General features: G+C 49.1%; 1 protein-coding gene across 6 annotated transcripts in view; it reads left to right on the top strand.

Moving 5' to 3' along the window:
* TNS1 (tensin 1) overlaps window positions 1–26821 on the top strand; it is a 207197-nt gene that overhangs the window by 31118 nt on the left and 149258 nt on the right. For 5 of the 6 annotated variants that reach the window (XM_024763297.1, XM_024763300.1, XM_024763304.1 and 2 more), the window contains exon 3: window positions 514–551. In XM_024763297.1, the coding sequence (XP_024619065.1) occupies window positions 514–551 (38 nt within the window). Of the gene's footprint in view, window positions 1–513; window positions 552–26821 lie in introns of those variants that run through there. The other variant, XM_024763302.1, reaches the window with a different exon arrangement.

The raw sequence follows: 26821 nt of genomic DNA on the forward strand, positions 1-26821 counted from the left end.
GTCTGTGTGTGTGTGTGTGTGCGTGCGCGCGGGCCTCTCCTGGACCATGAATTGGGTGTGTGTGTCTCTCCTGGGGGGAGTGAGTGTGATCGTGGTTCCCGGGTGCCAACTGCCTGCAGGGCGTGTAAGGGGAGAAGGTCCCCTTGTTCCTAGCTCGGCTGACAAGGACCCTGGGTCCGGGCCACCTCTGCCCTCTGCAAGGATCCAGCGGCGGAGTCGGTTCCCCTCCTCTCCCCTCGCTCCTCCCAACTTCCCGCGGCCGCCCGAGGGTCTCTGGCAACGTGGTCTAGGCGCCTCCTCGGCCCGCGGGTTCGCAGTCCCGGGCGTTCTCGCCCCTGAGGCCCCGGGGAGCTGCGGCAGCCCCCCGCCCCCTCCTCTCTCCGTCCCTCCTTCCCTCCGTCCCTCCTTCCCTCCCGAGCGCGGATTGCGGGCGGGGGTGGGAGGAGATTTCGCCGGAGTTTCCATTTCATACCTCGCGGCTAAACTTTCTTTCTGTGTCTCGCCCCCTTGCAGTCTGCAGCTTCTCCTGTCATCGGAAATGCCAGGCCAAGGTAAGGGGCTGCGGGCCGCTGGCCCCGCGGGGGGCTTGAGGACGGGACGGGCTAGGGGTCACGGGACTGGAGCGGGGGCGCCGGCGGGCCGGGGGCGGTGCCCTGATCGTCCCCTCCTTCTCTCTTTGTTTATGCAAAGCTTCTGGGCCCCGGAGCTGGCTCAGGTCAAGGTGAAGGCGAGGGCCGGGGGCGCAGGAGAAGGGCCTTTGAAGGTATTTCCACCTAGTTCTCAAGGGGAGTGGATATATGAAGGCGGAGAGGGATGCATTTCAATTCCCCCTTGGGCCGCGCAGAGCTCTAGTTGGCCGGATTTGGCCAGCCTAGAAAAACGCGGGATAGTGCCACAGCCATAGGACCCCGAGGGCGGAGAAGGGGATAGGTAGGGGGAGTGGGGGTGAGGTGGAAAAAGGTCAGAGGTCAGGGTCGCGCTGGGTCTGGAACCTCCTTGAGCGACTGTCCCACTCTCTTCATTGGCGGGATCCCACTTCGGTGCTCAGTTTCCCCATCAGTGTTTTCTGGCTTGTCTTAGTGGGAGAGGAAAACAGGAGGAAAGAAAGACCAGAGGAATTGCTGGGTCCTGGTTGGCCAGGTTGGCTGGTCCCTTGCTGCATCCTCTCATGCTTTGGCAGAAGAGTGATCACCTGGTGGCAGCCTTGGAGTAGTGGGGGTGGGGGTGGGGATGACACCGGGATGGATTTTGATGGATGACTTGGGAAGGAAATTGTTCCGTCAGATGTGCTCAGCCTTCTGGAGGTGGAAGTGCTCTGCCTCAACCTTTCATGTGCAGCCAGTCTACGCACTGTCCCCATTATTGTTAATATCCTCCCTGCCCTCTGACCCCTGCCTTTGCTGTTCGCACTTAATCTTTCAGGAAGGAGTTCAGTGAAGGGAAGGAATGGGGAGGATGCTTCAAAAAGGAGCTTTGAGGAGTTGAGGCCCAGTGTCTGGTGCATCTCATGCTCTGCTTCTTATTAACTGGGTGACCTTGGGCAAGTCATGTAACCTCTCTGAGCCTCTATTTCATTCTCAAGGATATGGGAGTAAGAAAAGGTTATTATGAGGCTGAGATGGGGTAATGTGTGTGACGTGCCCAGCACAGTGCCTGACACACAATAGGTGCTCAAAAACATAACAGGTAATTGATTATTATCAATTGGTAGCTCTGAGGGCAGAGAGTTACATTGGAGAAAGGTGATGATGGAGTAGGCCTCTCTGAGAGGGGATCCACTTCCTCCTGAGTGACCTTGCTCAAGCAGAGTACACAGCCTTGCTGTGGGGTAGGGTAGGGGTCTCTCCATCTGGAAACTCCAGGTTGGAGGGCTGTCCCGGCAGAAGTGCAAAAGGCCTGGCTTGTTTCTGCCACCTGGACAGTTTCTGCCCCTTCTGTTGTCTTCTGCTTTTCTGACAACCTCAGCCTTTTCTTCTCTAGGTGGGAAGTGAGTTTCTGCCTCTCCCTGCATCTCCCACCTTGTTCTCTTCATCCAGAGCAGAGTTTTTCCACCTTTAACCCCAGAACCTTCCGGTGTTCTTGCTCCTCCCCAATCAACCGCCCCTTTCCTGCACCTGTTTCTCTTAATAACAATGGACATTTGTACAATGCTGTAGGCCTTAGAAAACACTTCAATGCGTTATCTGATTTTATTCTTTTAATTCTACCAGAGCATAAAACAGGCCAAAAGATCTCGTTGTTTTACAGATAAACCGAGGCACCCAAAGGTTGATTGACTTTCCCAAGATCTCACAGTATAACTCCTCACCCATTTCTGTCCCTGGGCCTTTGCGCTTCCTTCTAAAATGTCCCTCTTGCCTAGGGGCAGACATTCCTTGATCCTTACCTGCTTTTCCCCCTTTGCCTTCCATCTCTTGCGGTAGTGGATACAGTCAGAGAGGATAGGTGATGAATGTCCAGTGAAGGCCTGAGTAGGGTGAAAGGGGGGTCCGGAGAGGCTGAGAGGTGTGACAGAAGATGGCTCCTTGCTGTACAGCTGCCTCCTGTGTGGACGCAGAGAGATGACAAAGATGACTTCTGGGAGGTGTACCCTGCTTGGCAGTTCTCACATATGCTGGGGGTTCAGAATACACCAGGCTGCTGCAGCCCTGCTCTGCCCAGCCAATGAGGCTAACCCGGAGGGGAGAGGTGGCCTGGCAGGGCAGTGGCCAGACAGACAAAAGGGGCTTTTTATAGGATTTTCCTCTATAGGAAATGGTACCCACTGGTGGTGTGAGCTCCACCCACCTGGCAAGTCTCTCCCCTAAAACTACAGATCTTGCTAATGCCCTGCCTTTTCCTCCTGCCGGGAAAGGGTGATGTGAGCCCCAGACCACACAGCAGAGCTCTGTACCCTGGATTTTATAACCAGATCAACTTGGAGGTCATCTCATCCATCCCCCTGCCTCTAGAAGGGGTTTATTAAACCAGTGTTTTTTGAGCTCTTTCCATATGCCAGACACTGTTGCAGGTGAACAAGACAGAGAAGGCCTCTGCCCTCATGGGACTGACATTCGCACAGGGGAGACAGACAATAAATAGGCAAACAAGTTATGAGGGAATCGAGCTAGAGCGGGGGTTAGAGAATGATTAGGCTGAGTGGCCCAGGACAACTCCTCCAAGGAAGTATTGTGTGAGAGGAGACTCCAGTGATGTTACATGATGATTTGAGAGATGGAAAGAGCCAGTGCACCCGAGGTGAGGTGAGCTTGTCATGCTTGAAGGAAGGCCGTGTGGCTGGAGAGTAGTGAGCACTGGCGGGTTTTAAGCGTGAGAGGCATGATCTGATCTCCACTTGGAGAAGGCCACTCTGACCTTGAGCAGGCAGAAGTGTAGGAGCAGGGAGGTGGGTCAGGAGGCGGCTGATGTTGTCCAGGTGAGAGACGCTGGTGGCTTAGTCCATGGCGCTTGCCAGAAAGATGATCAGAAGGGACCAGGCCTGGGATGCATTCTGGGGTAGAGCCCAGAGCCCGGCTGTGGATGGGATGGGATGTTGGGTGTGAGAGTGAGAATGGCTCAAGGATGACTCCCAGGTTTTTGGCCAGAGTCACCGGGTACACGTGGTTCTATTTACTGAGGTAGATGAAGAGTGTGGGAAATTTCTAGGGAAGAGGGTGCCAGGACTTCTGCTTTGCTTGGTCTCTTATTTCACAGTTCTTTCCCACACACTGGGGATTTCTTGCTGGTATTGATCCTCTCCTGTCCTCTCAAATTCAGCTCGCTCTGGCCACCCCTCTGGTAAGTGGCTGGTTCTAGATGCCTAAACATGCCTCCTTCCAGACTGTTGCTGCATCATGAACCCATGGCTCTGAGCGGGGCTCTATGATTTATACGTCACAATATGATGTAACAAATTACCCCCAAATTTAGTAGCTTAAAGCAGCGACACACAGTTTCTGTGCGTCAGAAATTTGAGACTGGCTTAGCTGGCCGGTTCTGGGCTGGGGTCTCTCATGGGGTGGCAGTCAAGATGTCAGGTGGGGCTAATGTCACCTGAAGGCCTGACAGGCTGGGGGATCTCCTTCCAAGATGGTTCATTCACGTGGCTAACAAGTTGGGGCTGGCTTTTGGCAGGAGGTGTCGGTTTCTTGACACACAGCCGTCTCCATAGGACTGCTTGAGTGTCCTCATAACATGGTGCCTGGCTGCCTCAAAGTGAGTGATTCAAGAAAGAGCGAGGCAGAAGGCCCATGTCTTTTATAGCCTGGCTTTGGAAGGCAAACACTATTTCTACAATATGCTGTTAGTCACACAAGTCAGCCCCATTGAGTGTGGGAGGGGCCTATAAAGACATGAATACTTGGAGGCAAGAATCACTGGGACCATTTGGAGGCTGATGACCACAGAGTTCCAGGGAGAGAGCAAAACTGATCTGGCTCTCGGGAGGTCTCGAGAGCGGTGGGAAGGGCAGGGACATAGGAATCAGACATACCTGGGTTTGAACTCTACCCTGCTGCCTTCCAGCTGTGTGAGCTGGGTTATAGAGGATTAAATGCACGTTGACACATAGTAGGCATCTTCTTTCTTGGAACCATAGGTGAAACTAGAAAGGAGCCCAGATATTCTGTGCCTCGTTCTTTGCCACTTGGACCTGCTTGAGAGAAAATGCTCAGTGCTGGTAGAGGAGGGCCCTTAGTGCTCAGCTCAGAGCAGATGTTAAATACATGTTTATTGCACTTGGGACTGTTGAGAGGTATGTTGCGCCCTCAGCTTCTAGAATAGTGCCTGGCCTGTAGTAGAGGTTCCAATGAAGAAGTAAAGGAGTGGAATAAAGGAATGTTGAGAAACAAGAAGTTCCTATATAGGGAGAGGCTGAGGGGGTGGATGAGAGCAGGAAAGAAGGAGCAGAAAAACCATTTAAAAATTCTCCTTCAAAAAGTTCTCCTACCTCCTAACACAAAGATGCTCCATATAGGGAATTCCCTGGCAGTTCAGTGGTTAGGACTTGGCGCTTTCCCTGCCGTGGGCCCGGGTTCAATCCCTGGTCAAGGAACTAAGATCCCGAAAGCCGCATGGGGTGGCCAAAAAAAAAAAAAAAAAGATGCTCCAAATAATAAATCTAGGCATTTACATTGTCTGGTTGGGGTATAACTCACATACCATCAAGTATACAAATTGATAAATTTGTACATATATATGAACCAGATCAAGATCTAGAACATTTCCGGCACCCCAGAAGCAGCCTTTATGCTCCCCTCCAACCAATATCCCCCAAAGGTAATTGCTAGTCTTACTTATACCATCAGAGATTGGTTTTGCCTGTTTATGAACTTCATATAAATTGAATCATGCAGTATGTTTACTTTTGTGTCTGGCTTATTTCATTCAGCATTATCTCCGGGCGGCTCCTCTGTGTTCTAGTGGGTTGCAGTGGTTCCTTCTTTTTTATTGCTGTGTTGTATTCCAGTATGTGAATAAACCCCAATTTATTTATCTGTTCCACTGCTGATTGCCATTTGGGTTATCTCCAGTTTGGGGCTACTGTGAGCAGACTGGCTCTGAACATTTAATCACCTGTGTCTACACTGAACTTTGTAATACACAAAACATTTTCCCTTACCTTCTCAGTCCTGGGAGGTGGGCAGGGCTCATGGGAGTCCCATTTTAGAGATCCAATGTTGAGGCCCAGGGACGGTAACCAACTTGGCTAAGGGCACCTTAGTGCCAGTGGCTTTCTGGCACTGCCCTGGGATAAATGGTGGGGAGCAGGTGAGAAGGGAGGTGAGTCTGAGAGCAAGCCGGAGAAACAGAGACAAATAGAGAGAAGGGGCTGGTACAGGCACTGGCAACTCATCGTAGTTCACGGAAGCCCCACTCTCCAGCTGTCCCCCTAAATCTCTTGAAGGGAGCAAATTCTAAGCCTCCCTTAGTCCCCACCCTTAAGTCTCATAGGGGTCCTTATCTGCCCCCAATTGTTTCCTCCTACTGAGGATTTAAAATGAACGGCCCAGGATTTGTCTTCCACTTTTATTTGAGCATGTGCATGGTGTGTATATACACAGCAGATTTTCTTCTGTTTTGCTTTTCTCCTCACTTGCCTGCTATAGGGTTCTACAACCTCCAGATACATCTTATTCATTTGTGTATTTATTTATTATTTTAAAGGAGACTTTACATTTTAGGCTGGCTTTCGATTTACAGAAAATTTGCAAAGATAATACAGAGAGTTCCTGCGCAGCCCACACCCAGTTTCCCCTCATCCTGATACGTGTCTGAGAAACCCTTTTTTCACTCCTGACTTGCCCCCTTGTTTGAAATAGCAGTCCCAGCTGACGAGGGCGGTTCCTTCCAGCAAAATGCTAGCTGTCTATTCCAGGTCAGATAAGAGTTAGATGAAAGGACCAGGTAGATGCAGGGCAGGCAAATTGCCCAGGCCCACACCTCAGCCTCCTGGCAGCCCCTGGTCACCTCGCTTCCTTTAGTTCTCCTGCCCTCTTCCCAGCCCTGGCACCTCCCTGCCCTCAGCACCGGGAGGGGGGGAGGGGCGAGGGGAGTGAAGGCAGGAGGCTGCAGCAATGAGTTGGTCTCCTCCCCTGTACCAGAGGGGTTTAAATCCCATCCTTTAAGCTTGAAAGGAAAGGAAATCCCATAATTAACCCCCATCTTTCAGTCACATTATACATCACTCTCCCACTCTCTCATAAACACACCTGCAGCCTCCCTTCACAATTGTGTTGGAGGCTTGTTGTATTCTCCTGCTACCAGGATAGCAGGGTAGTGGGAGGAGGTTCATGGCTCCAAGACCCATCCGTTGCTCTGAGCCCAGTGGAGTGCTTAAGTTCTTTGGCCTTAGAGACAGACTGTTGAGTTTAAATGCTGACTACAATAATAACTGGCTGTGTGACCCTGGGCAAGGTACTTAACCTCTCTGAGCCCCAGTTTCCTCATCTGTAACACAAGGATTATAGTAGGACCTATTTTGTAGGGCTCTATGATAACCCAGCTAAAATGCCAACCTCAAAATTAAGTGGTCAAAATGTTGCTAATATTTATCATTTTGTATTCCTCCTACCTTCTTCTAACTCAGAAAAAGAGGGGAGATGGGAATTCCCTGGCGGTCCAGTGGTTAGGACTCCACGCTTTCACTGCAGGGGGCACGGGTTCAATCCCTGGTTGGGGAACTTAGATCCCGCATGCCATGCTGGGCCACACGGTGCAGCCAAAAAACCCCAAAACAAAACAAAGCAAAAAATGGTGGGGAAAAATCTGAACTGAGAGACCAGCCAAGCTTGCTAAGGGCACTGGTGTCAAGCAAGATGATGCTTGCATATGTTTTGCTTCTCTTCTCCCTCTCCACTATCAAGGAAGAATAAGGAAACAGATGTAGGTGAATATAATGTGTCTTTTGCTGTTTGCTTGCCTCAGGGCACCTGAGATCTGTAGCAGTGGTTCCAGACCTTGTCTGTGCATTAGAATCACTAGGGTGCTTTAAAGATAATGATGCCTGGGTCCCCCTCCCCAGGGATTCTGATTTAATTGGTTTGGGGCATGACCTGGGCATTGGGATTTTTGAAAGTGGCAACCATAAGTAGGAGTGTAAAATGGCACAACCATTCTGGAAAGTGACCATTCCTTATAAAGTTAAACATACACTTGCCTTATGACCCAGCAAGTCTGCTCCAAGGTATCTACCCAAGAGAAATGGAAACATGTCCGCTGAAAGGCTTGCACATAAATTCATACCAGCTTTATTCACAATAGCTATGAATTCACAATTCACAAACTGGAAAAACCCAGATAGTCAACAGCAGGTGAATGGACAAACTGTGTCATGAAGGTCCAGTGGAATACTACGAGGTGATAAAAACGAATGAACTATTGTTACGCACAGCATCGTGGATGAATCTCAGAAACACTGTGCTTAGCAAAAGGAGCCAGACACAAAAGAGTACATACTAGATGGTTACATTTTTATGAAATTCTTGACAAGGCAAAACTCTCCTGACAGAAAGCAGGTTAGTACTTTCCTGGAGCTGGGGGTGGCGGGAAGACTGACTGCAGAAGAGCGTGAGGGAACTTTTTTTGGGTGATACAGATGTTCTTTATCTTGATTGTGGTGGTGGTTACCCAGAGTATGGGTTTGTCAAACTCACTGAACTATATTCTTAAAAGGAAGGGATGCATTTATTGTATATAAATTATATGTCCATAAAGTTGATTTAAATAAAAGCTTCCCAGGTGAGTCCCCTTTGCAGCCAAATTTGAGAACCGCTTGTCTGCAGCTTCTGAAGACCCACCTCTGTCCTTGCTGTCTTGGTCAGCACCCAGCACAGTGCCAAGTGTGTAATAGTGCTTTCCGTGGTCAAGGGCCTCTCTTACTCTTTTTAAAAAAATAACAACTTTCTTGAGATGTAATTCACATACCATACAATTCACCCATTTAAAGCATACGTTTCTTTTTCTAAAAAAATTTACTTATTTTATTTATTTATTTTTGGTTGTGCCAGGTCTTAGTTGCAGCTGGTGGGCTCCTTAGTTGCAGCTGGCGGGCTCTTTAGTTGTGGCATGTGAACTCTTAGTTGCTGCATGCACGTGGGATCTAGTTGCCTGACCAGGGATTGAACCGGGTCCCCTGCATTGGGAGGCGAATTCTTAACCACTGCACCACCAAGGTAAAGCATACATTTCAGTGTTTTTTTTTGTATATTCAGTGTTGTGCAACCATCACCACAGTCAATATTAGAGCATTTTATCACCTCAAAAAGAAACTCCATACACTAAAAAAAAATTATTTTATTGAAGTATAGTTGATTTACAATGTTGTGTTAATTTCTGCTGTACAGCAAAGTGATTCAGTTATATATTTATGTACATTCTTTTTCATATTCTTTTCCATTATGGTTTATCACAGGATACTGAGTATAGTTCCCTATGCTATACAGTAGGACCTTGTTGTTTATCCATTCTATATATAACAATTTGCATCTGCTAACCCCAAACTCCCAGTCCATCCCTCCCCAGCCCCCTCTCCCCTTTGGCAACCACAACTGGGCTCTCTATGTCTGTGAGTCTTTCTGTTTCGTAGATAAGTTCATTTGTGTCATATTTTAGATTCCACATATAAGTGATATCATATGGTATTTGTCTTTCTCTTTCTCTTTCTGACTTACTTCACTTAGTATGATAATCTCTAGGTCCATCCGTGTTGCTGCAACTAGCATGATTTCGTTCTTTTTTATGGCTGAGTAGTATTCCATTGTATATATGTACCACATCTTCTTTATCCATTCATCTGTCGATGGACATTTAGGTTGTTTCCATGTCTTGGCTATTGTGAATAGTGCTGCTATGAACATGGGGGTGCATGGATCTTTTTGAATTATAGTTTTGTCTGAATATATGCTGAGGAGTTGGATTGCTGGATCATATGGCAACTGTATTTTTAGTTTTTTGAGGAACCGCCATATTGTTTTCCATGGTGGCTGCACCAACTTACATTCCCACCAACAGTGTGGGAGGGTTCCCTTTTCTCCACACCCTCTCCAGCATTTAAGAAACCTCATACAGTTTAACTGTCCCTCCTCAATCCCTCTGCTTCCCGCACCCCGGCCCCAGCCCTAAGCAACCACTAATCTGCTTTCTGTCTCTATGTATTTCTCTATTCTGGAGACGTCACATAAATGGAACAATAGAATGTATGTTCTTCAGGGCTGGCTTCTTTCACTTAGCATAGTATTTTCAAGGTACATCCTTTGTATGGCCTAATAATATTCTAATGTATGGGTATACCACACTTCGTTTATCCATTTATCAGTTGATGGACATTTGGGTTGTTTCCACCTTTTGGTTATTGTGAATAATACTGTCATGAATATTCATGAACAAGTTTTCATGTGGACATATGTTTTCACTTCTCTTGTATCTATCTATCTATCTATCTATCTGTACCTATGTATGGAATTATGGGGTCCTGTTGTAACTCTATATTTAACTTTTTGAGGAACTGTCAGCCTGTTTTCCAAAGTAGCTTATATTAGTTTTCTAGGTCTGCTGCAGCAAAGTATCACAAACTGACTTAACAGAAACTTATTGTCCCACAGTTCTGGAGGCTAAAAGTCCAAAATCAAGGTGTTGGCAGGACCATGTTCCTCTGAAAACTGTAGGGGGAACCGCACCTTGCCTCTTCTAAGATTTGAGTGGTTTGCTGGCAATCTTTGCTGTTTCTTGGATTATAGATACTTCACTTTAATCTTTTATCTTCACATGGTATTTTCTGTGTGTGTCTTCTTATCATCTTTCCTCTGTATCTATCTGTCTCTGTGTCAAATTTTTATAAGGACACCAGTCATATTGGATTAAGGCCCACCATGATGATCACATTTTAACTTGATTACCTCCATAAAGACCCTTCTTCCAAATAAGGTCCCATTCTGAGGTACTGGGACTTCAACATATCTTTTTTTGGGGAACACGATTCAACTTACAACATAGCTGCGTCATTTTGTATTCTCACCAGCAATGTATGAAGATTCTGATTTCTGTACATCCTCATCAGTACTTATTTAATTTTTTGATTATAGCCATCCTGGTAGATATGAAGTGATATCTCATGGTGGCTTTGATTTGATTTCCCTGGTGACTAATGATGTTGAGTATCTTTTCACGTGCTTATTAGTCATGTGTATATCTTTTTTGGAGGAATGTCTATTCAGATTCTTTGCCTATTAAAAAAATTAGGTTTTTGGGCTTCCCTGGTGGCACAGTGGTTGAGAGTCCGCCTGCCAATGCAGGGGACACGGGTTCGTGCCCCGGTCCGGGAGGATCCCACGTGCCACGGAGCTGCTGGGCCCATGAGCCATGGCTGCTGGGCCTGCGCGTCCGGAGCCTGTGCTCCGCAATGGGAGAGGCCACAGCAGTGAGAGGCCCGCGTACCGGGAAAAAAAAAAAAAAAAAAAATTAGGTTATTTGCCTTTTTATTGTTGGGTTATAAGAGTTCTTCATATGTTCAGGATACAAGTCCCTTATCAGATATGTGATTTGAGGCGTTTTTTCCCTGTCCTGTGGGTTGTCTTTTTACTTTGTAGCACACAGGTTTTAAACTTTGATTCAGTCCAGTTTACCTAATTTTTTTCTGTTATGGCATGTGCTTTTGGTGTCATAGCTAAAGTCAAATCCAAAGTCATGTTTATCCCTATGTTTTCTTCTGAGTTTTATAATTTTGGCTGTTACCATTAGATCTTTCATCCACTTTGAGTTAGTATTTATATATGGTATGAGGTAAGGGCCCAACTGCATTCTTTTTCATGTGCCTATCCAGTTGTCCCAGAAATTTGTTGAAAAGACTACTCTTTCCTCACTGAAAAACCTTGGCAACCTTGTCAAAGATCAGTTAACCATAGATGTGAAGGTTTATTCCTGGACTCTTAATTGTATTCCATTGAGAATGGAATAAGGGTATGTCTGTCCTTACACCAGCACCACAGTATTTTGATTACTACTGTTTTATAGTAAGTTTTGAAATTCGAAGTGTGAGTCTTCCAACTTTATTCTTCTTTTTCAAGATTGGCCTATTTTGGATCCTTTGAGTTTCCATTTGAATTTTAGGATCAACCTATCACTTTCTACAAAGCAGCCAACTGAAATTCTAATAGGGATTAAATTGAATCTGTAGAACAGTTTGGGAAGTATTGCCATGTTAACAATGTTGAGTCTTCTGATCCATGAGCATGGCATGTCTTTCCATTAATTTAGATCTTCTTTAAATTCTTTTCATACTGTTTTGTAGTTTTCAGAGTATAAGTTTTACACTTTTGGGAGGCTAAATTTATTCCTAAATATTTCATTCTTTTTGTTGCTATTTTAAATAGAATTGTTTTCTTAATTTCATTTTCAGATTGTTCATTGCCAGTGTATAGAAATACAATCGATTTTTTTAACATCTTTATTGGAGTATAATTGCTTTACCATGTTGTGTTAGTTTCTAATGTATAACAAAGTGAATCAGCTGTATGCATATGTATATCCCCATACAATTGATTTTTGTATATTGAAGGTTTATCCTGCAACCTTCATGAACTCATTTATTAATTCCAATAGTTTTAAAATGAATTCTGTAGGATTTTCTGTATACAAGATCATCTCATCTGTGAATAGAGATAGTTTTACTTCTTCCTTTCCAAACTGAAAGCCTTTTATTTCATTTTTTTTGCCTACTCACCCTGGCTAGAACCTCTTAGAACTACAAATGGCAAGAGCAGAAATCCTCATCTTGCTCTTGATCTTAGGGGAAAGCATGCAGTCTTTAACCATTACGCATGATGTTAGCTGTGGGTTTTTCATAGATGCCCTTTATTACGTTAAGAGCTTTTCCTTCTATTTCTAGTTTGTTGAGTGTTTTTTTTTTCTTTTAAATAATATTTATTTATTTATTTAGGTTGCGCCGGGTCTTAGTTGCAGCACGCAGGATCTTTAGTTGCGTCATGAGGGCTTCTTAGTTGTAGCATGTGGGCTTCTTAGATGCAGCATGCAGGCTCTTAGTTGCGGCATGCAGGCAGGATCTAGTTCTCCGACCAGGAATTGAATCCAGGCCCCCTGCGTTGGGAGCATGGAGTCTTACCCACTGGACCACCAGGGAAGTCCCTGTTGAATGTTTTCTAAATCAGGGTTTTGTCACATCTTTTTCTGCATCTGTTGAAATGATCGTGGTGCTTTTGTTTTTTTATTCTATTGATACGGTATATTACAGTAGTTGATTTTCAGATGTTGAAACAACCTTGCATACCTGGGATATATCCCATTTGGTCATGATGTATAATTCTTACTATTATATGTTGCTGGATTTGGTTTCTAGTATTTTGTTGCATCTCTGTTCATAAGAAATATTGGTCTTTAGTTTTCTTTTTCTTGTAATGTCTTTGGTTTTGATATCGAGGTAACAGTGGCCTCATAGAATGAGTGTTTGCTCCTCTTCCACTTTGTGTTTGTGAAGAGTTGATATTGATTATTCTTTAAATGTTTGGTAGAATTCACTTGTGACATCATCTGGGCCTGGGCTTTTCTCTTTGTGTAGTGTTTTGATTGCTAATTCAGTTTCTTTATTTGTTATATGTTTATTCAGATTTTCTATTTCTTCTTGAGTCAGTTTTGGTACAATGTGTCTTTCTAGGAATTTGTCCATCTCACCTTAGCTATCTAATTTATTGCCCTACAATTGTTCATAGTGTTCCTTCATAATTTTTATTTCTGTAAGGTCGGTAGTAATATCCCCTCTTTCATTTCTGATTCAAGTAATTTATGTGGTCTCTCTTTTTTTCCTGGTCAGTCTACTAAAGGCTTATCAACTTTGTTTACCTTTTCAAAGAACCTATTTTCTCTCTAACTCGCAGGGGTTTTCATTATAATCACTTTGTTTATAGCCACTGTTCATTGAGTATCTGCATGGTGGCTACTTGACACTCATCTCACTGAATCCTTGCAAAACCACCCATGAAGCGGATATAATGGGCCACACTCTCAAATGAGAAAACTGAGGTGTGAAGTGTTTGCACCAGTCATGAAACTAGCAGGCAGCTCAGATCTGAGTATCTGGCTCCAAAGCCTGATGACTTTTCATTACTTCCTTTTCCACTTTCAGCCTCTACTCTCTGCTGCTGAGGCTCGTTTTCTGAATTCTAAGCGGAAGAGCCATGGGTCACCATTCCCTTGCATCACCTGTCAGTGGGCCTCAGCCTTGCCCGGCGAGCCCATTAAGCATATTCCTGCCACCCTCAACTTTGGTTCGGTGGGGCTTGGCTTGGGCCCAGGGATCTGCATTACTGTCTAACACCCCCAGTGATTCTGCTGCTGGGGTCCCTTGATAGCACCTGACTAACGTGTGTTTGCCCCTGGAGACCCCGTTTCAACTCCACTGGACACAGGGCCCTACGAAGCCACTGGTTCCTCCGGCTTCTGCTTCCCTGGCAGTGGGGGTCGAGGATGAGGTAGGTCTTGGGTGGGAAGCCATTTTATCTCCACTTTATAAAATATTTTGAGAAGTTGTAATAATCCTCCCTTCCCCTCAATCTTCCTAGAGTCGTCTCTCAGAGTGCGGGGCCTTCAGGGGTTACTGAGTAGACTTGGAGTGTGTCATAAGCAGTCAGTGCACACGTGCGTGCACACACACACCCACACCCACACCCACCTAAGGCTGGGAGAGAAAGTGACACTGAGCTGCGACCGGCTTCTCATTTTCCTGGAATGTGGCTCCCAAAAGGTCGTATTTTTCAGCGTTTCTGACTCTGGGGCTGTGTAAACATTGCACGGGGGTTTGCTGCTTCTGAGAGACTGCAGGAGTTAGGAAGGGGAGGGTGGGAACCCAGAGCAGGGAGAGAAAGGCAAATGGGAGCTGGAGAATTAGAGCCAGAGAAGGAGACAGGAGGGGGAAATCCTGGGGTCCCGCTGAAACAGGACACATGGTGAAATGTGCAGGAGGGAACAAAGCCCAGCAGTTTCCTGCTGAGAAACAGCGAGCGTGAGGGATCTGGTGAGGGCCAGGGTCTGCGGTGCAGGGAGAGGGCAGATTGGAAGTTCTGTCAGTGGCATGGGAAGGGAGGGGACTCCTGAACCCCTGGCCCATGCCAGCCTCCCTGGCTGCTTCTGGCTTTTAGCTTGAGGGTCTGCAGTGTCCGCTGGAACTGGCTGAGCAGGGAGAGCGAGGGAGAGATGGGCTTCCCCTCCTGGGGCGTCTGCCTTTGCTTGAGAGAAGCTGCTCGTCCTGAGGGAAGGCGCTGAGTTGCCTCCTGAAGACCCGGCCTTCTCTCCTGCTTGGCTCTCCCTGGGGGCCAAGACTCAGTCTTAACCTTCTGAGCCTTCCAAGCCACTGACCCCAAACCAGTGCCGGAGCCTGGATGTCCTGGTGGAGTTGGAGCCCCTCTGGCCTTGGGCTCAGGTGGATCTTGATTCTGCCGTTTACGTGAGCTGCGTTATAGCGGACAAATCATTCCACCTCTGAAACTGGCCTCCTCATCGGTATAAAAACGCTGCCGCTGATGTGTCTCAGCCACCTTGCAAGGTTGGTTTGAGGATTAGAGAAAACGTAGGTAAAATCCTGTGGGCTCTTTCTCAATAGATGATAACTCTTATTCTATTATTCTGAGACCCAAGGATAACAGACGGCTAAGTGTCCCAGAAACCCACTAGCCAGCAGGCCTGGCCAACTCCACAAGAATGACCATGGCCCACATTCCATTACCCTCCCCGCATATTGATTTCCTCACCTGTGGTCACCTCTTGGCCCCCTGCGGTCACCTGCTGGCCCCATGTCCTCCTTTCTGCTCTGCCCCGCCCAGGACCTACGAGGCCTCTGCTCCCTCTCTCTGAGGGTTTTGGCCCCTGGCTGATGAATGACTTGGCCAATTGTTACCCGCAGCCAGCAGGCAGCAGGCAGCAGGCAGGTCGGGTGGGATGTTAGCAGGGGGCCATTAGGAGGAGATGGGTATGTGTGTCCTGGGGCACAGCGAAGTACAGAGCGAGTCACACATTAACCGCCTGGCCTGTTTCCACCGGCTGGGCCTGGGCACCCAAGCGAGGGTGTCCAGGTGTCTGGGTTCAAACCAGGTTCTGTTCAAGGAAGCAGGGAAGGAAGTTCACTTGTGGGTCATGTGTGATTGGAGGAGCAGCAGAAAAGCTCCAGTGCCCTTTCCTGCACTCCGAAAATCACACTGGCTTGAATTCCACCATTGGTCTCTGGCTTACAAAGATCCTCTATGCCTACACAGACAGGATCGTTTAATCTAATCCTCACAACAGCACTAAAAGATAGGCATTAATATAATCCCTCAGGGCACAGAGGAGGAAACAGGCTGAGACGGTTGAGCAGTGTGCTCACACAGCCAGGAAGGTGGTAGAACGGGGACCCAGGAGTTGAACCCAGACTCAGGGAGAGGCTCCAGGAGAGAGTCTGACCTGGAGGTGGTGGTGAGAATCCCGAGCCCGCTTCTGACTCCTTCTTCAGTGCTCACTAACTCTGTAAGCTGCTTAGTCTGTCTGTGACTTGGGTTCCTGATCTATAAAAGTCAAAAAAGAGTCCCTGCCTCCTAAGATTATTGTGAGAACTAAATGAGTGAATGCATGCTTAGAGTAATAGATAAATACCAGCAATTACTATCATGGCTCCCCTGTGAATGGGGTCCTAGGCCAGAGGCTGCAGTCAGGTTGGGTGGAGGAAGTTCTGCTTTACTAAGCTTGCCTGGACCTCTAGGGAAGACAGCTGGAATGGTCCCCCCTGGAATGGGCTGTCTTGTGAGATGGTGAGCTCTCAGCAGCCATCTTGCATTGTGGGGGAGGAGGTTGGACTGAGGGCAGTGAAGATCTCTTTTGTGCTAAGACTTGGGAGCTTGGGAGTCAGAGCTGGATTGGTTTCCTACTTTCCTTGCTTATAACTGAATGACCTTGGACCGTTTTCTTTTCTTTCTTTTTTTTTTTTTTTTTACATTTTATTTAGTTTTGGCTGCACCATGTGTTAGTTGCGGCACGCGGGATCTTTGTTGAGCCATGTGGGATCTCTCGCTGCAGTGCGCGGGCTTCTCTCTAGTCGTGGCATGTGGGTTTTCTCTTCTCTAGTTGTGGCACGCCGGCTCCAGGGTGCGTGGGCTCTGTAGCTTGTGGCACGTGGTCTCTCCAGTTGAGGTGCGAGAGCTCAGTAGTTGTGGCCCGCAGGCTTAGTTGCCCCATGGCATGTGGGATCTTAGTTGCCTGACTAGGGATCGCACCTGCGTCCCCTGCATTGGAAGGTGGATTCTTTACCACTGGACCACCAGGGAAGTCTCCCTTGGACGGTTTCTGAAGTGCCCTGATTCTCAGTTTCTCGTCTATAAACTGGGGTTATGAAGACCTTCCTGCAGGGTTGTGGTGAGGATTAAATTAGCTAGATATGGAGAGTGCTTTTCAGCCGCTGGTTCACAGTAGCCAGAGATTTGTGACAGCTGTGGTTGTGGTGGTGGCATCGTGGTTATTATCATTAGACGCCAAGTGTGGCTCTCTCCAGGTGATGATCCCAGAGCTGGAATACCCGTGTGTTCCACCTCGGCCAGGCCTGTTTGCTTTGCTCCCTGAGCAGTCTTCCTTCTTCCTCCTCTGCCCCCTTAGTTTGAGCATCTCTCATCTGATTCTCAGGAGTCTGGGGACCTTCTCAGGTTCAATCTGTCTTCCCTTCCAAGGACTTAATTTTTTAACAGTCCTCTGCTCTCATTCTGACCCCTAATCTGTGTCTTCTTCAGGACCCACTTAAATTTTTTTAAAATTTTGAGATGATTTTAAACTTCCAGAAGATTTGCAAAAATGGTACAAAGAGTACCACTATACCCTTTTCTCATTTTTTGTGAACGTTGACATCTTATGGAACTGTTGCATGTTATCGAAACTAGGAAATTAACATTGATCTGATGCTATTAACTAATCTACAGATCTTAGTAGCATTTGGCTAGTGTTTCCGTTACTACCTCTTTTCAGATCCAGGATCCAGTTTCAGATCCCACTTTGCATATATTTCTCACATCTCCTTAGACCCTTCCAAGCTGGGACAATTCCTCAGTCTCGTTTTGTTTCCTTTGACTTTGGCACTTCTGAAGAGTACTGCTTAGTTATTTTGCAGAATGTCCCTCAATTTTGGTTTACTTGATTTTCTATTTCCATCATTCCTTCTACATTTATTAATTGGAATTCTACTGTAAAGAACTGTACCTTATCCCCCATTTATTTATTCAATTATTTATTTATGTCTCTATGGAACCTGGATATCCACTTTACTTTATAGGTTATAATCCAATGCTATCATTATTTTTCTTGGATCAGATTGACCCAGCTCTGGCCATTGGGAGTTCCTTTAAGTTGGTAGGACCTATAGTTTTTGACCTCTCTTATTTACTCCCTGTAGCAGTTAGGGTTCTCCAGAGAAATAGAATCAATGGGATATTTATATGAAGAGAATTATTTTAGGGAATGGGCTCACACAGTTGTGAGGACTGGCAAGTCTGAAATCTATAGAGCAGGCTGGCAGGCTGACACCTCAGGTAGGAGTTGGTGTTGCAGCCTTGAGGCAGAATTCCTTCTCCAAGAAACCAGTTTTTGCTCTTCAACTGATTGGATGAGGATGCATATTATCGAGAGTAATCTTGATTTCAGGTCAGTTGACTGTAGATATTAACCTATCTACAAAACACCTTCACACACACCTGGATTGGTGTTCGATTAAATCACCAGGTGCTCTAATCTAGCCAATTTGACGCACAAAACTATCACACCCACTCATTCTATAGGAAGCATGAAAGTCATTTGGCTTTTCATATGTCAACATGGGTGGGTGGATGGAGAATACAGGCCCCCCGCCTCAGGCTGGTTTGGGATGGAAGTTTGCAATCCTGGTCCACGCCTCTTTAGTTTCCAGATTTGACCTTTGATTACTGCTCTCCGTGAGAGCTTGGGCAAATCCTTCCTTTCTTCTGTAAAGCTCGAGAATCATTGTTCTAGGGTGGGTGGATTTAGAAGAAGGATTTTAAATGCCTGCTTCTGAAGCCTGAGTGAGAACATACCTACCTGCTCCCCCCTCGACCCCCCACCCCCCGCAAAGCTTGGCTTCTGGTACCTTCCAGGACTTGCCGCCAACCTTCTGGGGACACACCTGGGGTACCCCCTGCTCCATCATGGGAGAGGCTGAGGTGCTGTTAACCGCAGCTGTTCCTCTCTCTGATCTGATCACTTTGGAAGAGGGTCATCAGAGAGTCTAAAGTGGGTCAACCACAGAGCCCAGGCAGGAACTGTGGCTACGCGCACATACGAGTGTGTGTTTAATATCCTGAAGTCGGATGGGGAGTACTTAGAGATACAGGGAGACCTTCTGGGACTTGAACATGCAAGGGGCCCACAGGTGCTGAGCAAGGCTCTCTAACTGGACAGGGTTCCCCGAAGTTCTTAGACCGCTGGGGAGGCGGGGGTGAGATGCCTGGCTTTTCCAGAACTGGGGAAGGAGATGTGGAAACTAGTGTAAAGGGACCTTCACGCAAGAGGAAAAACCTAACTATATCCCCAAAGACCTGCGCTGCTGAGAGGGCCTGGGCGTTCCTCCGACCTCCCTGTTTCTTTCCGTAAGGGGAAACTGAGGACTAGGGCAGTTCCAGCTTCAGTAGAGGAGTCGGTATCAGGCACAGTCACTGGGGGTAACCAGATTATTTCCTTGGTCTTCGTGGAGGACAACCTAAGAGGAAATAGGTTGATACCATAGCTGGAAGGGATTAGTTCTAGGAGGTGCTGGTGGGAGCCCAGGAACGGGCCCCAGGGGACTGAGGGGACAGCTGGGACCCCTTGATTGGAACCTCAAGAATAGAAATGGTTGTGTTTGGCAGGGGAGAGCTGGGCCTTCCAGAACTGGGATGTGTGTGTCGGTAGGGGGCAGGATGGTGAGCCCAGGAGAATCCTGAAGTCCCAGCCTGCCTTGCACTGACCTGGGGAATATAGCACAGGCCAGCTGGTGCCCCTTAAGACCACATCTGTTCTGGCACCACCGCTGTACCCACTGCTGTGAGCCCAGCCTCTGGGGCAGTGACAAGAGCCAGCAGATGGGACTGGTGCCAGTGAGTATCCATGTGCCTTGAGCTGGACCAGCCTGAGCCTCAGTTTCCTCCTCTGTAAGATGGGGATCATGAAAGTAATGTCTAGCTCATCGAGTTGCTGTGGAGAGCTTTGGGGATGGTGCACCTCGTGGGGTGAATGTCCTATTTCTGGTTGGGGCGATGAGTGGGGGGCACCTTTATGTGAAGCTGGCACTCCTCCTGCCCCACACTCACTGGGCCAGTTAGGAGGGGCTGCGGGGGTCTCCCAGGACCGCGGTGCAGGAGCGGTCCCTCCCCTACAGGGAGTCCTCCCACTGCTCTCTGCAGCTGCCTCTCCCCCTCCTCCCCCACCTCCCCTCACCCAGGAGGATGATAAATGCACTGCCAGCTCCGAATAGGGCCTGACCTCAGCGGCGAGGCATCTCCCCTCGCCCCCCACCCTCCCAGCCGCCAGCCCTGCATTCCTGGAGAGGATGAGGTTGAGCTGCGGTGCTCACCCCTCCTTTGTCCTGCCGGCTGCTGCCCACCAGCCACTTCCTTCCATCCAGTCCCAGGAGAGCTTGAATGCCAAAGGGCCCCACTGTGGGCCTTGGATAGGATAGTTAATAGTAATAATAATAATAAGAGCGGTTACCATTTATTAAGCAATTAGGTACCAGATTGCATGCTAAGCACACTGCATGGATCATGTCACTGAATTCTCAAGACAGCTCCGTGAGGAGGTTGCTATTATTATTCTTCCAGTTTTAGCACCGACAGGAGGAGAAGGTGGGGAGGACGGGGGACCTGTCAGAGGCTCAGAGAGGTCAAGCTGCTTGCCCCACCTCACACAGCTAGCGAATGGGTGGAGCCAGAACCCCCACTGTGCTGCAGATGGCCCAGTGGCCCCTGCCTCCCCGTCATCCCCCCTTCCCCCCCTTCCCCCCCTCCCGCCGCAGCATTAGGCTCCAGTCAGCTCGTCTGGACCCTGGACACAGGATGTGGTCCTGAGAGGAGGTGCAAGCATGGGAGACAAGACTTGCTTGGGGGACTGGAACTCCCTGGGGCATCCCAGCTGCCAGGAAAGATGGATGGGGGTCTCCTGGGTGCTGAGAGCTTTGCAAAGGAAGGTTAGTGTCCCTCCTCATTCCTTCCCCAGTTCTTAGAAGCGTAATGTTAGAGACCTGGGCAAGCAGGCAGCCCTCTCCAGGGCACTACCCTAACGCCTTTGTCTTCGGGCCTATTTCAGGCTCAGATGGACAATGAAAAGATTCTTTCATTAGTATTTCCCCCGTGAACCTCACAATTTGAGAAGTTATACTCATTTCCCCAGTTCTCTTAATCAAACACATTTCGGCTACCAACTAGAAGTTACAGGAGGCGTGGGATAACCTACCTCCCCTTACTAAGCTGGAATAATTCTGAAGCTCAGAAGTGTGATGTTTTGAAATGATGACCAAGGCTCACAGTCTTCCATTTCTACCATCCAGTTCCCCTAGTGGTCTAACCTCCATTCAACTTGCTGCAGTCTTTCCCTTTCTGCTACTTCTGTGTAATAGGTATCCAGGCACCCCAAACCTGTTGTGCAGCCCAGGCCCTCCCCGACTTCCTCTCCTTCTTTTTCCTCCCATGGTCATACGGTTCTTGTCCTCCTTTCCACCTCTTTCATTGCTTTAGCTCTTGGCTGGGCCTCAGGCTCCTGCTGGCCTGGTTACCTGCCTACCTTCAAGGTTCAGCTAGCAGCCTTGGGTGTCAGAGAGATGTGGGTTCAAATCCAGGCTTTGTCACCCACTGGCCTTGGGGTCTTGAGAAGGTCACCTATTGTCTCTGAGTCACAGTTCCCCCATCTGTAAATGGGTAAGATATTGTCAGCATCCAAGGACAGTCTGGGGATTGGAGATTCTGGAAATACAGAGCCAGGTCTGAGCTGCCCTTGGTAAACAGCAGCAGTCCACTGTCTGTCACCAGCTACACCAGCACTGTCCACCACCAGCAGCCTGATCCATCCTCTGTGGCTGACGTCTCCGGTGTAGCTGCGTCCCTGCAGACAGGGGTGCAGACGAGGGCTTGGGCAGATGGTGAAAGACTCCCACTGTGGGTCAGTTATCGGCTTCCCATGCAGCGGGGAGTGTGGGTGAGCTTGTTGGTTTCCCAACTGCTGTCAGGCTTGTCCTCCTTTCCCATTTTACCATATCAGGCATCACCATCCTGCATTGTTACTTCATTTTTTAAAAAATGACTTGCTTTGTTAACCGTTTACTCATTCTAAGTGATAGAATGTATGGGCTTAATCTATGTTCTTAATTTCTTGCTAAATACAAAAGAAATTAAAGTAGTTGAGCCATGTTTCCAAGGAAAATCATCTTGAATACCACACTTTAGGAAACATGGATCAGATGAACTTATATATATATTTTCTCCTTTGGTCAGTTCTTTATTACGGGAGATTTGAAACGTGTACAGAAGTAGGAGAATAGTATGATGAACTCCTTTATATTCATATTCCTCCTTCAAAAATTGTCAGTTTCTTGCTGTGTTTGATTCATCTGTTCCCCCTTTACTTTCTTTTCTTTTTCTTTCTTTCTTTTTTTTTTTTTTTTGCTGGAAGTTTTTTTAAAGCAAATCCCAGACATTATATCATTTCACTGTAAATACTTCAGTGCATATCATTAACAGATAAGGACTTTTAACTTTAACATTACCATAATACCATTATCGCAGTCAACATAATTAATAACATTTTCTTAAGAGCAGCTAATACCTAGTCTGTGTTCAGTTTTCCCTGATTATCTCAAAAATGTCTTGTTTCGGTTGGTTGGTTTGAATTAGGCAGATGGACTTGGAAACTGTGCTCTAGTCTCTCTTTCTGTTTCAGTAATAATCATGTGTGTACATGTATCATTGCCTCTGTCTCTTCACCAATCAACTGATGATACATGACCACTTTTCCTGATGGGTCCTTATTCCGTAGTTGCTATCTGTTTCCTCTTTCATCCATCCATCCTTTTCTCCAGCACAGATTTCCCTGCGGGCTCCCAAGTGGGGTCTCTGTCCAGCTGGATATGAAATCAGGAGCCCAATATCCTTCCCATTCCCAGCTTCCCTTCCCTGGCCTTGTCCTGGCTGGCCCGCTGCCTTGTGCCCAGGAAGGAGGGGGCTCTGTAGGGAGAGGAAGCCGGTGCCTCTTGGGTGAAGTTGGGCGGGGGAGGGGGGAAGCCCATGGGCCCACCTCCTGCGACGCCTCACCTGATGAATACCGTGTCCCTGCGACGTCCATGTAAGTCTGCTTGGCTTGCTCGGAGCTGGCGCCAGCGGGTAGCGCCGAAGCGGGTGGCCTCGGGGGTCACGTGGCTCTGGGAAGCCTTACCAGGCGGCTGGCCTGGGGCTGGCCAGGCCCTCGTGGGAACACACCCCTGCTTTCAGCCCTGTTCCCCACTGTGGCCCCACCCCTGGGGGCCCTGCCCTCTTGCTTTCATTGCTAGCCAAGGTCCTGCCCTCTCTGAGCCTGGTCTCAAGCTTGGGATGCTGCTCTGTTCCTTTGATCCCATCTCCCTGGGGCTGGGAAAGTCATGCCCCAGAATCCCCGGGGCCTGCGTCCTTCCTCTCCTGCCTTTGCTTCCGAGATCTCACGGCTCAGTCCTTTGCCTCCTGAGAAGTTGAGGGGATGGGGGGACTTGGGTCCTCTTCCCAGATTTCTCCTCGAGATCCTGGTGGGGAAGCCTCAGCCCTTCCCTGGGTCTTAGTGTTCTCATCTGAGAAATGCTCAGAATAGCGCTTCATTTCAACGAGTGGCCAAGAGGGACATTTGAGGTTTAGGTGTGTGTGTGTGTGTGTGTGTGTGTGTGTGTGTGTGTGTGTGTGCGCACGCATGTGCTTGTGAGCGTCTGTGGACCTGTGTGCACCCAGGCTTTAGAACTGCAGCCCTCGAACATGTGTTGGGCTACAGGTGAGAAAGAGACTGAAGTGAGGGCTGCCTGGCATCGCTGAGGCCCAACAGAACTTTCCAGCTCCTCACCCCTGTGTATGAGCGCATCTCATATTCTCCCTCTGCTTCCTCTTTCCTTCGGGTATCTCAGGTTCCACCTCCATGTCTTTGTATCTTTGTACTGTCTCTTTCCTGTCTGACTTTTCTCTTCGTGTCCATGTCACTCTCTCCCTCCTGCTGTGCTTCTCAGGACTCTGTAGGTACATGTCATCCTCATGGTCCTGCCTTGTTCCCCAAGTCCCAGCCCTTTGTCCTGACTCCCCAACCCTTTGTCCTGACCCACAGCTGTAAAAGCCAAAGACTCTTCCCTCTTGACTCCATGCATGGCGGGCCCATTTATCTCCCAAGTTTCTTCCAAAGCACTCTGTGGCTTGGGGGTTTGGAGGGCTCATGTCCTCCTGCCCTCTGTCCCAGCAACACCCCTCCTTCCCCAAGGCAGCTACAGATGCCCCAGAACACCCCTAACGCCTGACATCTTTGTGGAGGTGTTGCCCTCATGTGTGTGTTACTGAGAATCCCCCATTCCCGAGCCTGTACTGAATATGACGTTTTTCCCTGAGAAGAACGATCCCTGAGATGTCCCTGATCTACCCAGTGGCACTGAAATTATGTGACTTAAGAGTCATCCAGGACGCAGGGTTGTTTGAGGTTCTGGAAAGAGCCCTGGCTTAGGAGATGGAAGACCTGGGTTCAAATTCTGGGTCTCTTCCTTTCCAGCTGTGGCGTCTCAGGGCACCTGCAAAATAGCAACAGTATGGGTGATGTCATCGAGTCGTGGAGAGGGTGGGGTGAGATGAGGCGCCCAAATGCCCCTTAGCAGTGGTGGTGCTGGGGGTCTGCAGTATCTTCCCCGTTGCCCAGGCTCTGCCCGGCTGGAGTACGCTCAGTACCGGAGGTGGCGTGGGGTGCGTTTGTCCAGCTTGGAGGGGCTGGAACGCAGCAAGGACAACCTGTAGCTTAGTCCGCTTCTCGGGATGAACACAGACCTCCTCTCTTGCCTGTGTGGGTGGGCGTCTCTGAGGGGTCCCTGGAGAGGAGAGAGTGCCAGGTCCCTGGCCAGGGCGTCTGTGCTGGTGGCGCCGGCTCCTGGGGCACCTCCAGGATGGTGCTGCGGGTGGGTGGAATCCACAGGGGTGAGACACCGAGGCCGAACGTGCCGAGGATGCTTGGGGCTGCTTATCTCTGGCCAGGAATGTGCTGTGGTATTATTAGCCGGCAGCCTTCTCGCCTTTGGAATAATCACCCCAGTGTCATGGCAGACACCTGTCCAGCTCTGCCTGCCCAGACAGCCCTCGGGTGTCTGCACCGAACCTCCCGTGGCTGGAGCTCATGTGTGTGCCTGTGTGTGTGTATCCATGTGTATGTGTGTGGGGCACGCGGCTGTGTGGGTGCAAGTGTGCCTGTGTGTCTGTACTGTGTTTTCACGCGTGTGTGCAGATGTGTGTGTGCACATGGGTTAAGTGCACATGCTCGTGTGTAGATACCTGTGCAGGCATGTGTGCATGAGTGTGTGTGTATGAGTACGTGTGAGTGTGCATGATTATGTGTGTCTGTGTGTGCCCCTACCTGGGGGAAGCAGGAAGCCCTGAGGAGGCCTGGGAACAGGAGGGAAGTGACGGACAGAGGGGAGGCTGATGACCCCACCCTGCCAGGGCGTGGTGAGAGGCTGGGAGGCTGGATGGGGGCGGGGGACAGCAGGCAGGTGCGCAGGGCAGGCAGGAGGGGCTGCTGGGGCTCTTGGCACTTGGGGTCTGGGCCACTCCCCTTGACTGGACTCTTCAAGGCAGCATGATAAAGAACCTGAGGCCGGCCAGCCTGAATCCATCATTCACTAGCCTTGTGACCTTGGGCAAGTGACTTAACCTCTCCAAGCCTCAGCTTCCTCATCTGTATCATGGTGATAATAATAGTAACCTGCCCAGTAGAGTTATAGGGAGAGTGAAAAAAGTGCCTGACACACGCACAGAGCTTGATAAATGATAATATATCACCATCATCATCATGACTATGGACCCCTCTGCCTGCCGTGCATCTGGCTTTGACAGTTCCTCTCTGGCCAGGACCTCCAGGCAGAATGGGCGACCCCCGGCTCATCTCCCTCATGGCAGGGCAATGAGATGGAGGCCTAGAGAGGGCACAGGAGTGGTCCAGGGTCACCAGGAAGATGGGCGGAGCCATAAAGATGCAGCCCCTTGGCTCCTGGCAGCACTTCTGCCCACAAAAGCGACCAAGGCTCTTTCTGCCTCGCTCGTATTTCTGGGTTGGCGGTGCCTTGCCAGGAAGGAGAGGTAAGGAGAGTCTGGCAAGCTTTCTCACCCAGGCCGGCTGCTGCGGACAGCCCAGGACGCATCTGTTCACCACACAGTTTCATATGGAACTGAGGTTTCCATTCCCTGTCTTAACTACCCTCCAATGAGTCCTCGCTTTTGAGCTCTCCAGATCCTGCTGCAAATCCTGACTCTCAGATGGAGAGGAGTGGGCCCCAGCGGGGCCAGGCCCCAGGATCCTCGCTCCCTGGCCCAGTCCTGCCCAGGAGAGCTGGCCATCTGGCTCTGGACTGTGGTGCTCGCACCTGGTTGGGCTACCCTGGTCGCACCTTCTACCCCCAATTCCGGCCAGACGGGAGTGGAATTCCTAGGAAGCTCTGGGCCCCCACCTGCCTTCCCTCTGCCCCTACTGGCACATCCGCATCCTGTCCCTCGCCCTGCTAGGCCTCCCTGGAACTCCCAGGTGCCAGGACGGCTGCCCCCTGCGGTAGCAGGCCCAGGGTGTTGCCGGGAGTGTGGAGGTGGGAGTGGGCACTGCGGCGCCTCGGCATGGTGGGGCGGGGCTGGGCAGAGGCAGGTGGGATCTGCCAGGATCCCCAAGTGTGCACAGGCTGTGATTGCCCTGGACGCCGGCCAGAGAATTGTTTTTCACAACCACCACCCGCTACCGGAAGAAGAAAAAAAAGGAACAACAACAAAAACAACCACCAAATTTTTTTGTTTTTGCATCTGCCGTTAATGGCCGATTGGCTGTACATTATTAAACAGGCAGCTGGAGATCTGCCAGGGAAGGGTGCTTGAGCCAAGACTCACAGCCTGAACACAATGTTCCTAGGAAAACAGTCACCTGTGGGGTCCCCGGGGAGGAGGACCCAGAGGGATTGGCCCTTGCCCGGCTCATCCTTCCCACCTCAGCCTCTGCTCTGGTCACCTTGTGGGGAGCAGGGCCGTGCTGCGCCTGGAGCCCAAGCATCCTTCGTCCGGGCCCTGTGGCTCCCTCCCCACCCCAGGGGCCCAGGCTGCTCTTG

This window comes from Neophocaena asiaeorientalis, unplaced genomic scaffold (genome assembly GCF_003031525.2).
Source record: "Neophocaena asiaeorientalis asiaeorientalis breed wild unplaced genomic scaffold, Neophocaena_asiaeorientalis_V1.1 scaffold86, whole genome shotgun sequence".
Lineage (NCBI taxonomy): Eukaryota > Metazoa > Chordata > Mammalia > Artiodactyla > Phocoenidae > Neophocaena > Neophocaena asiaeorientalis.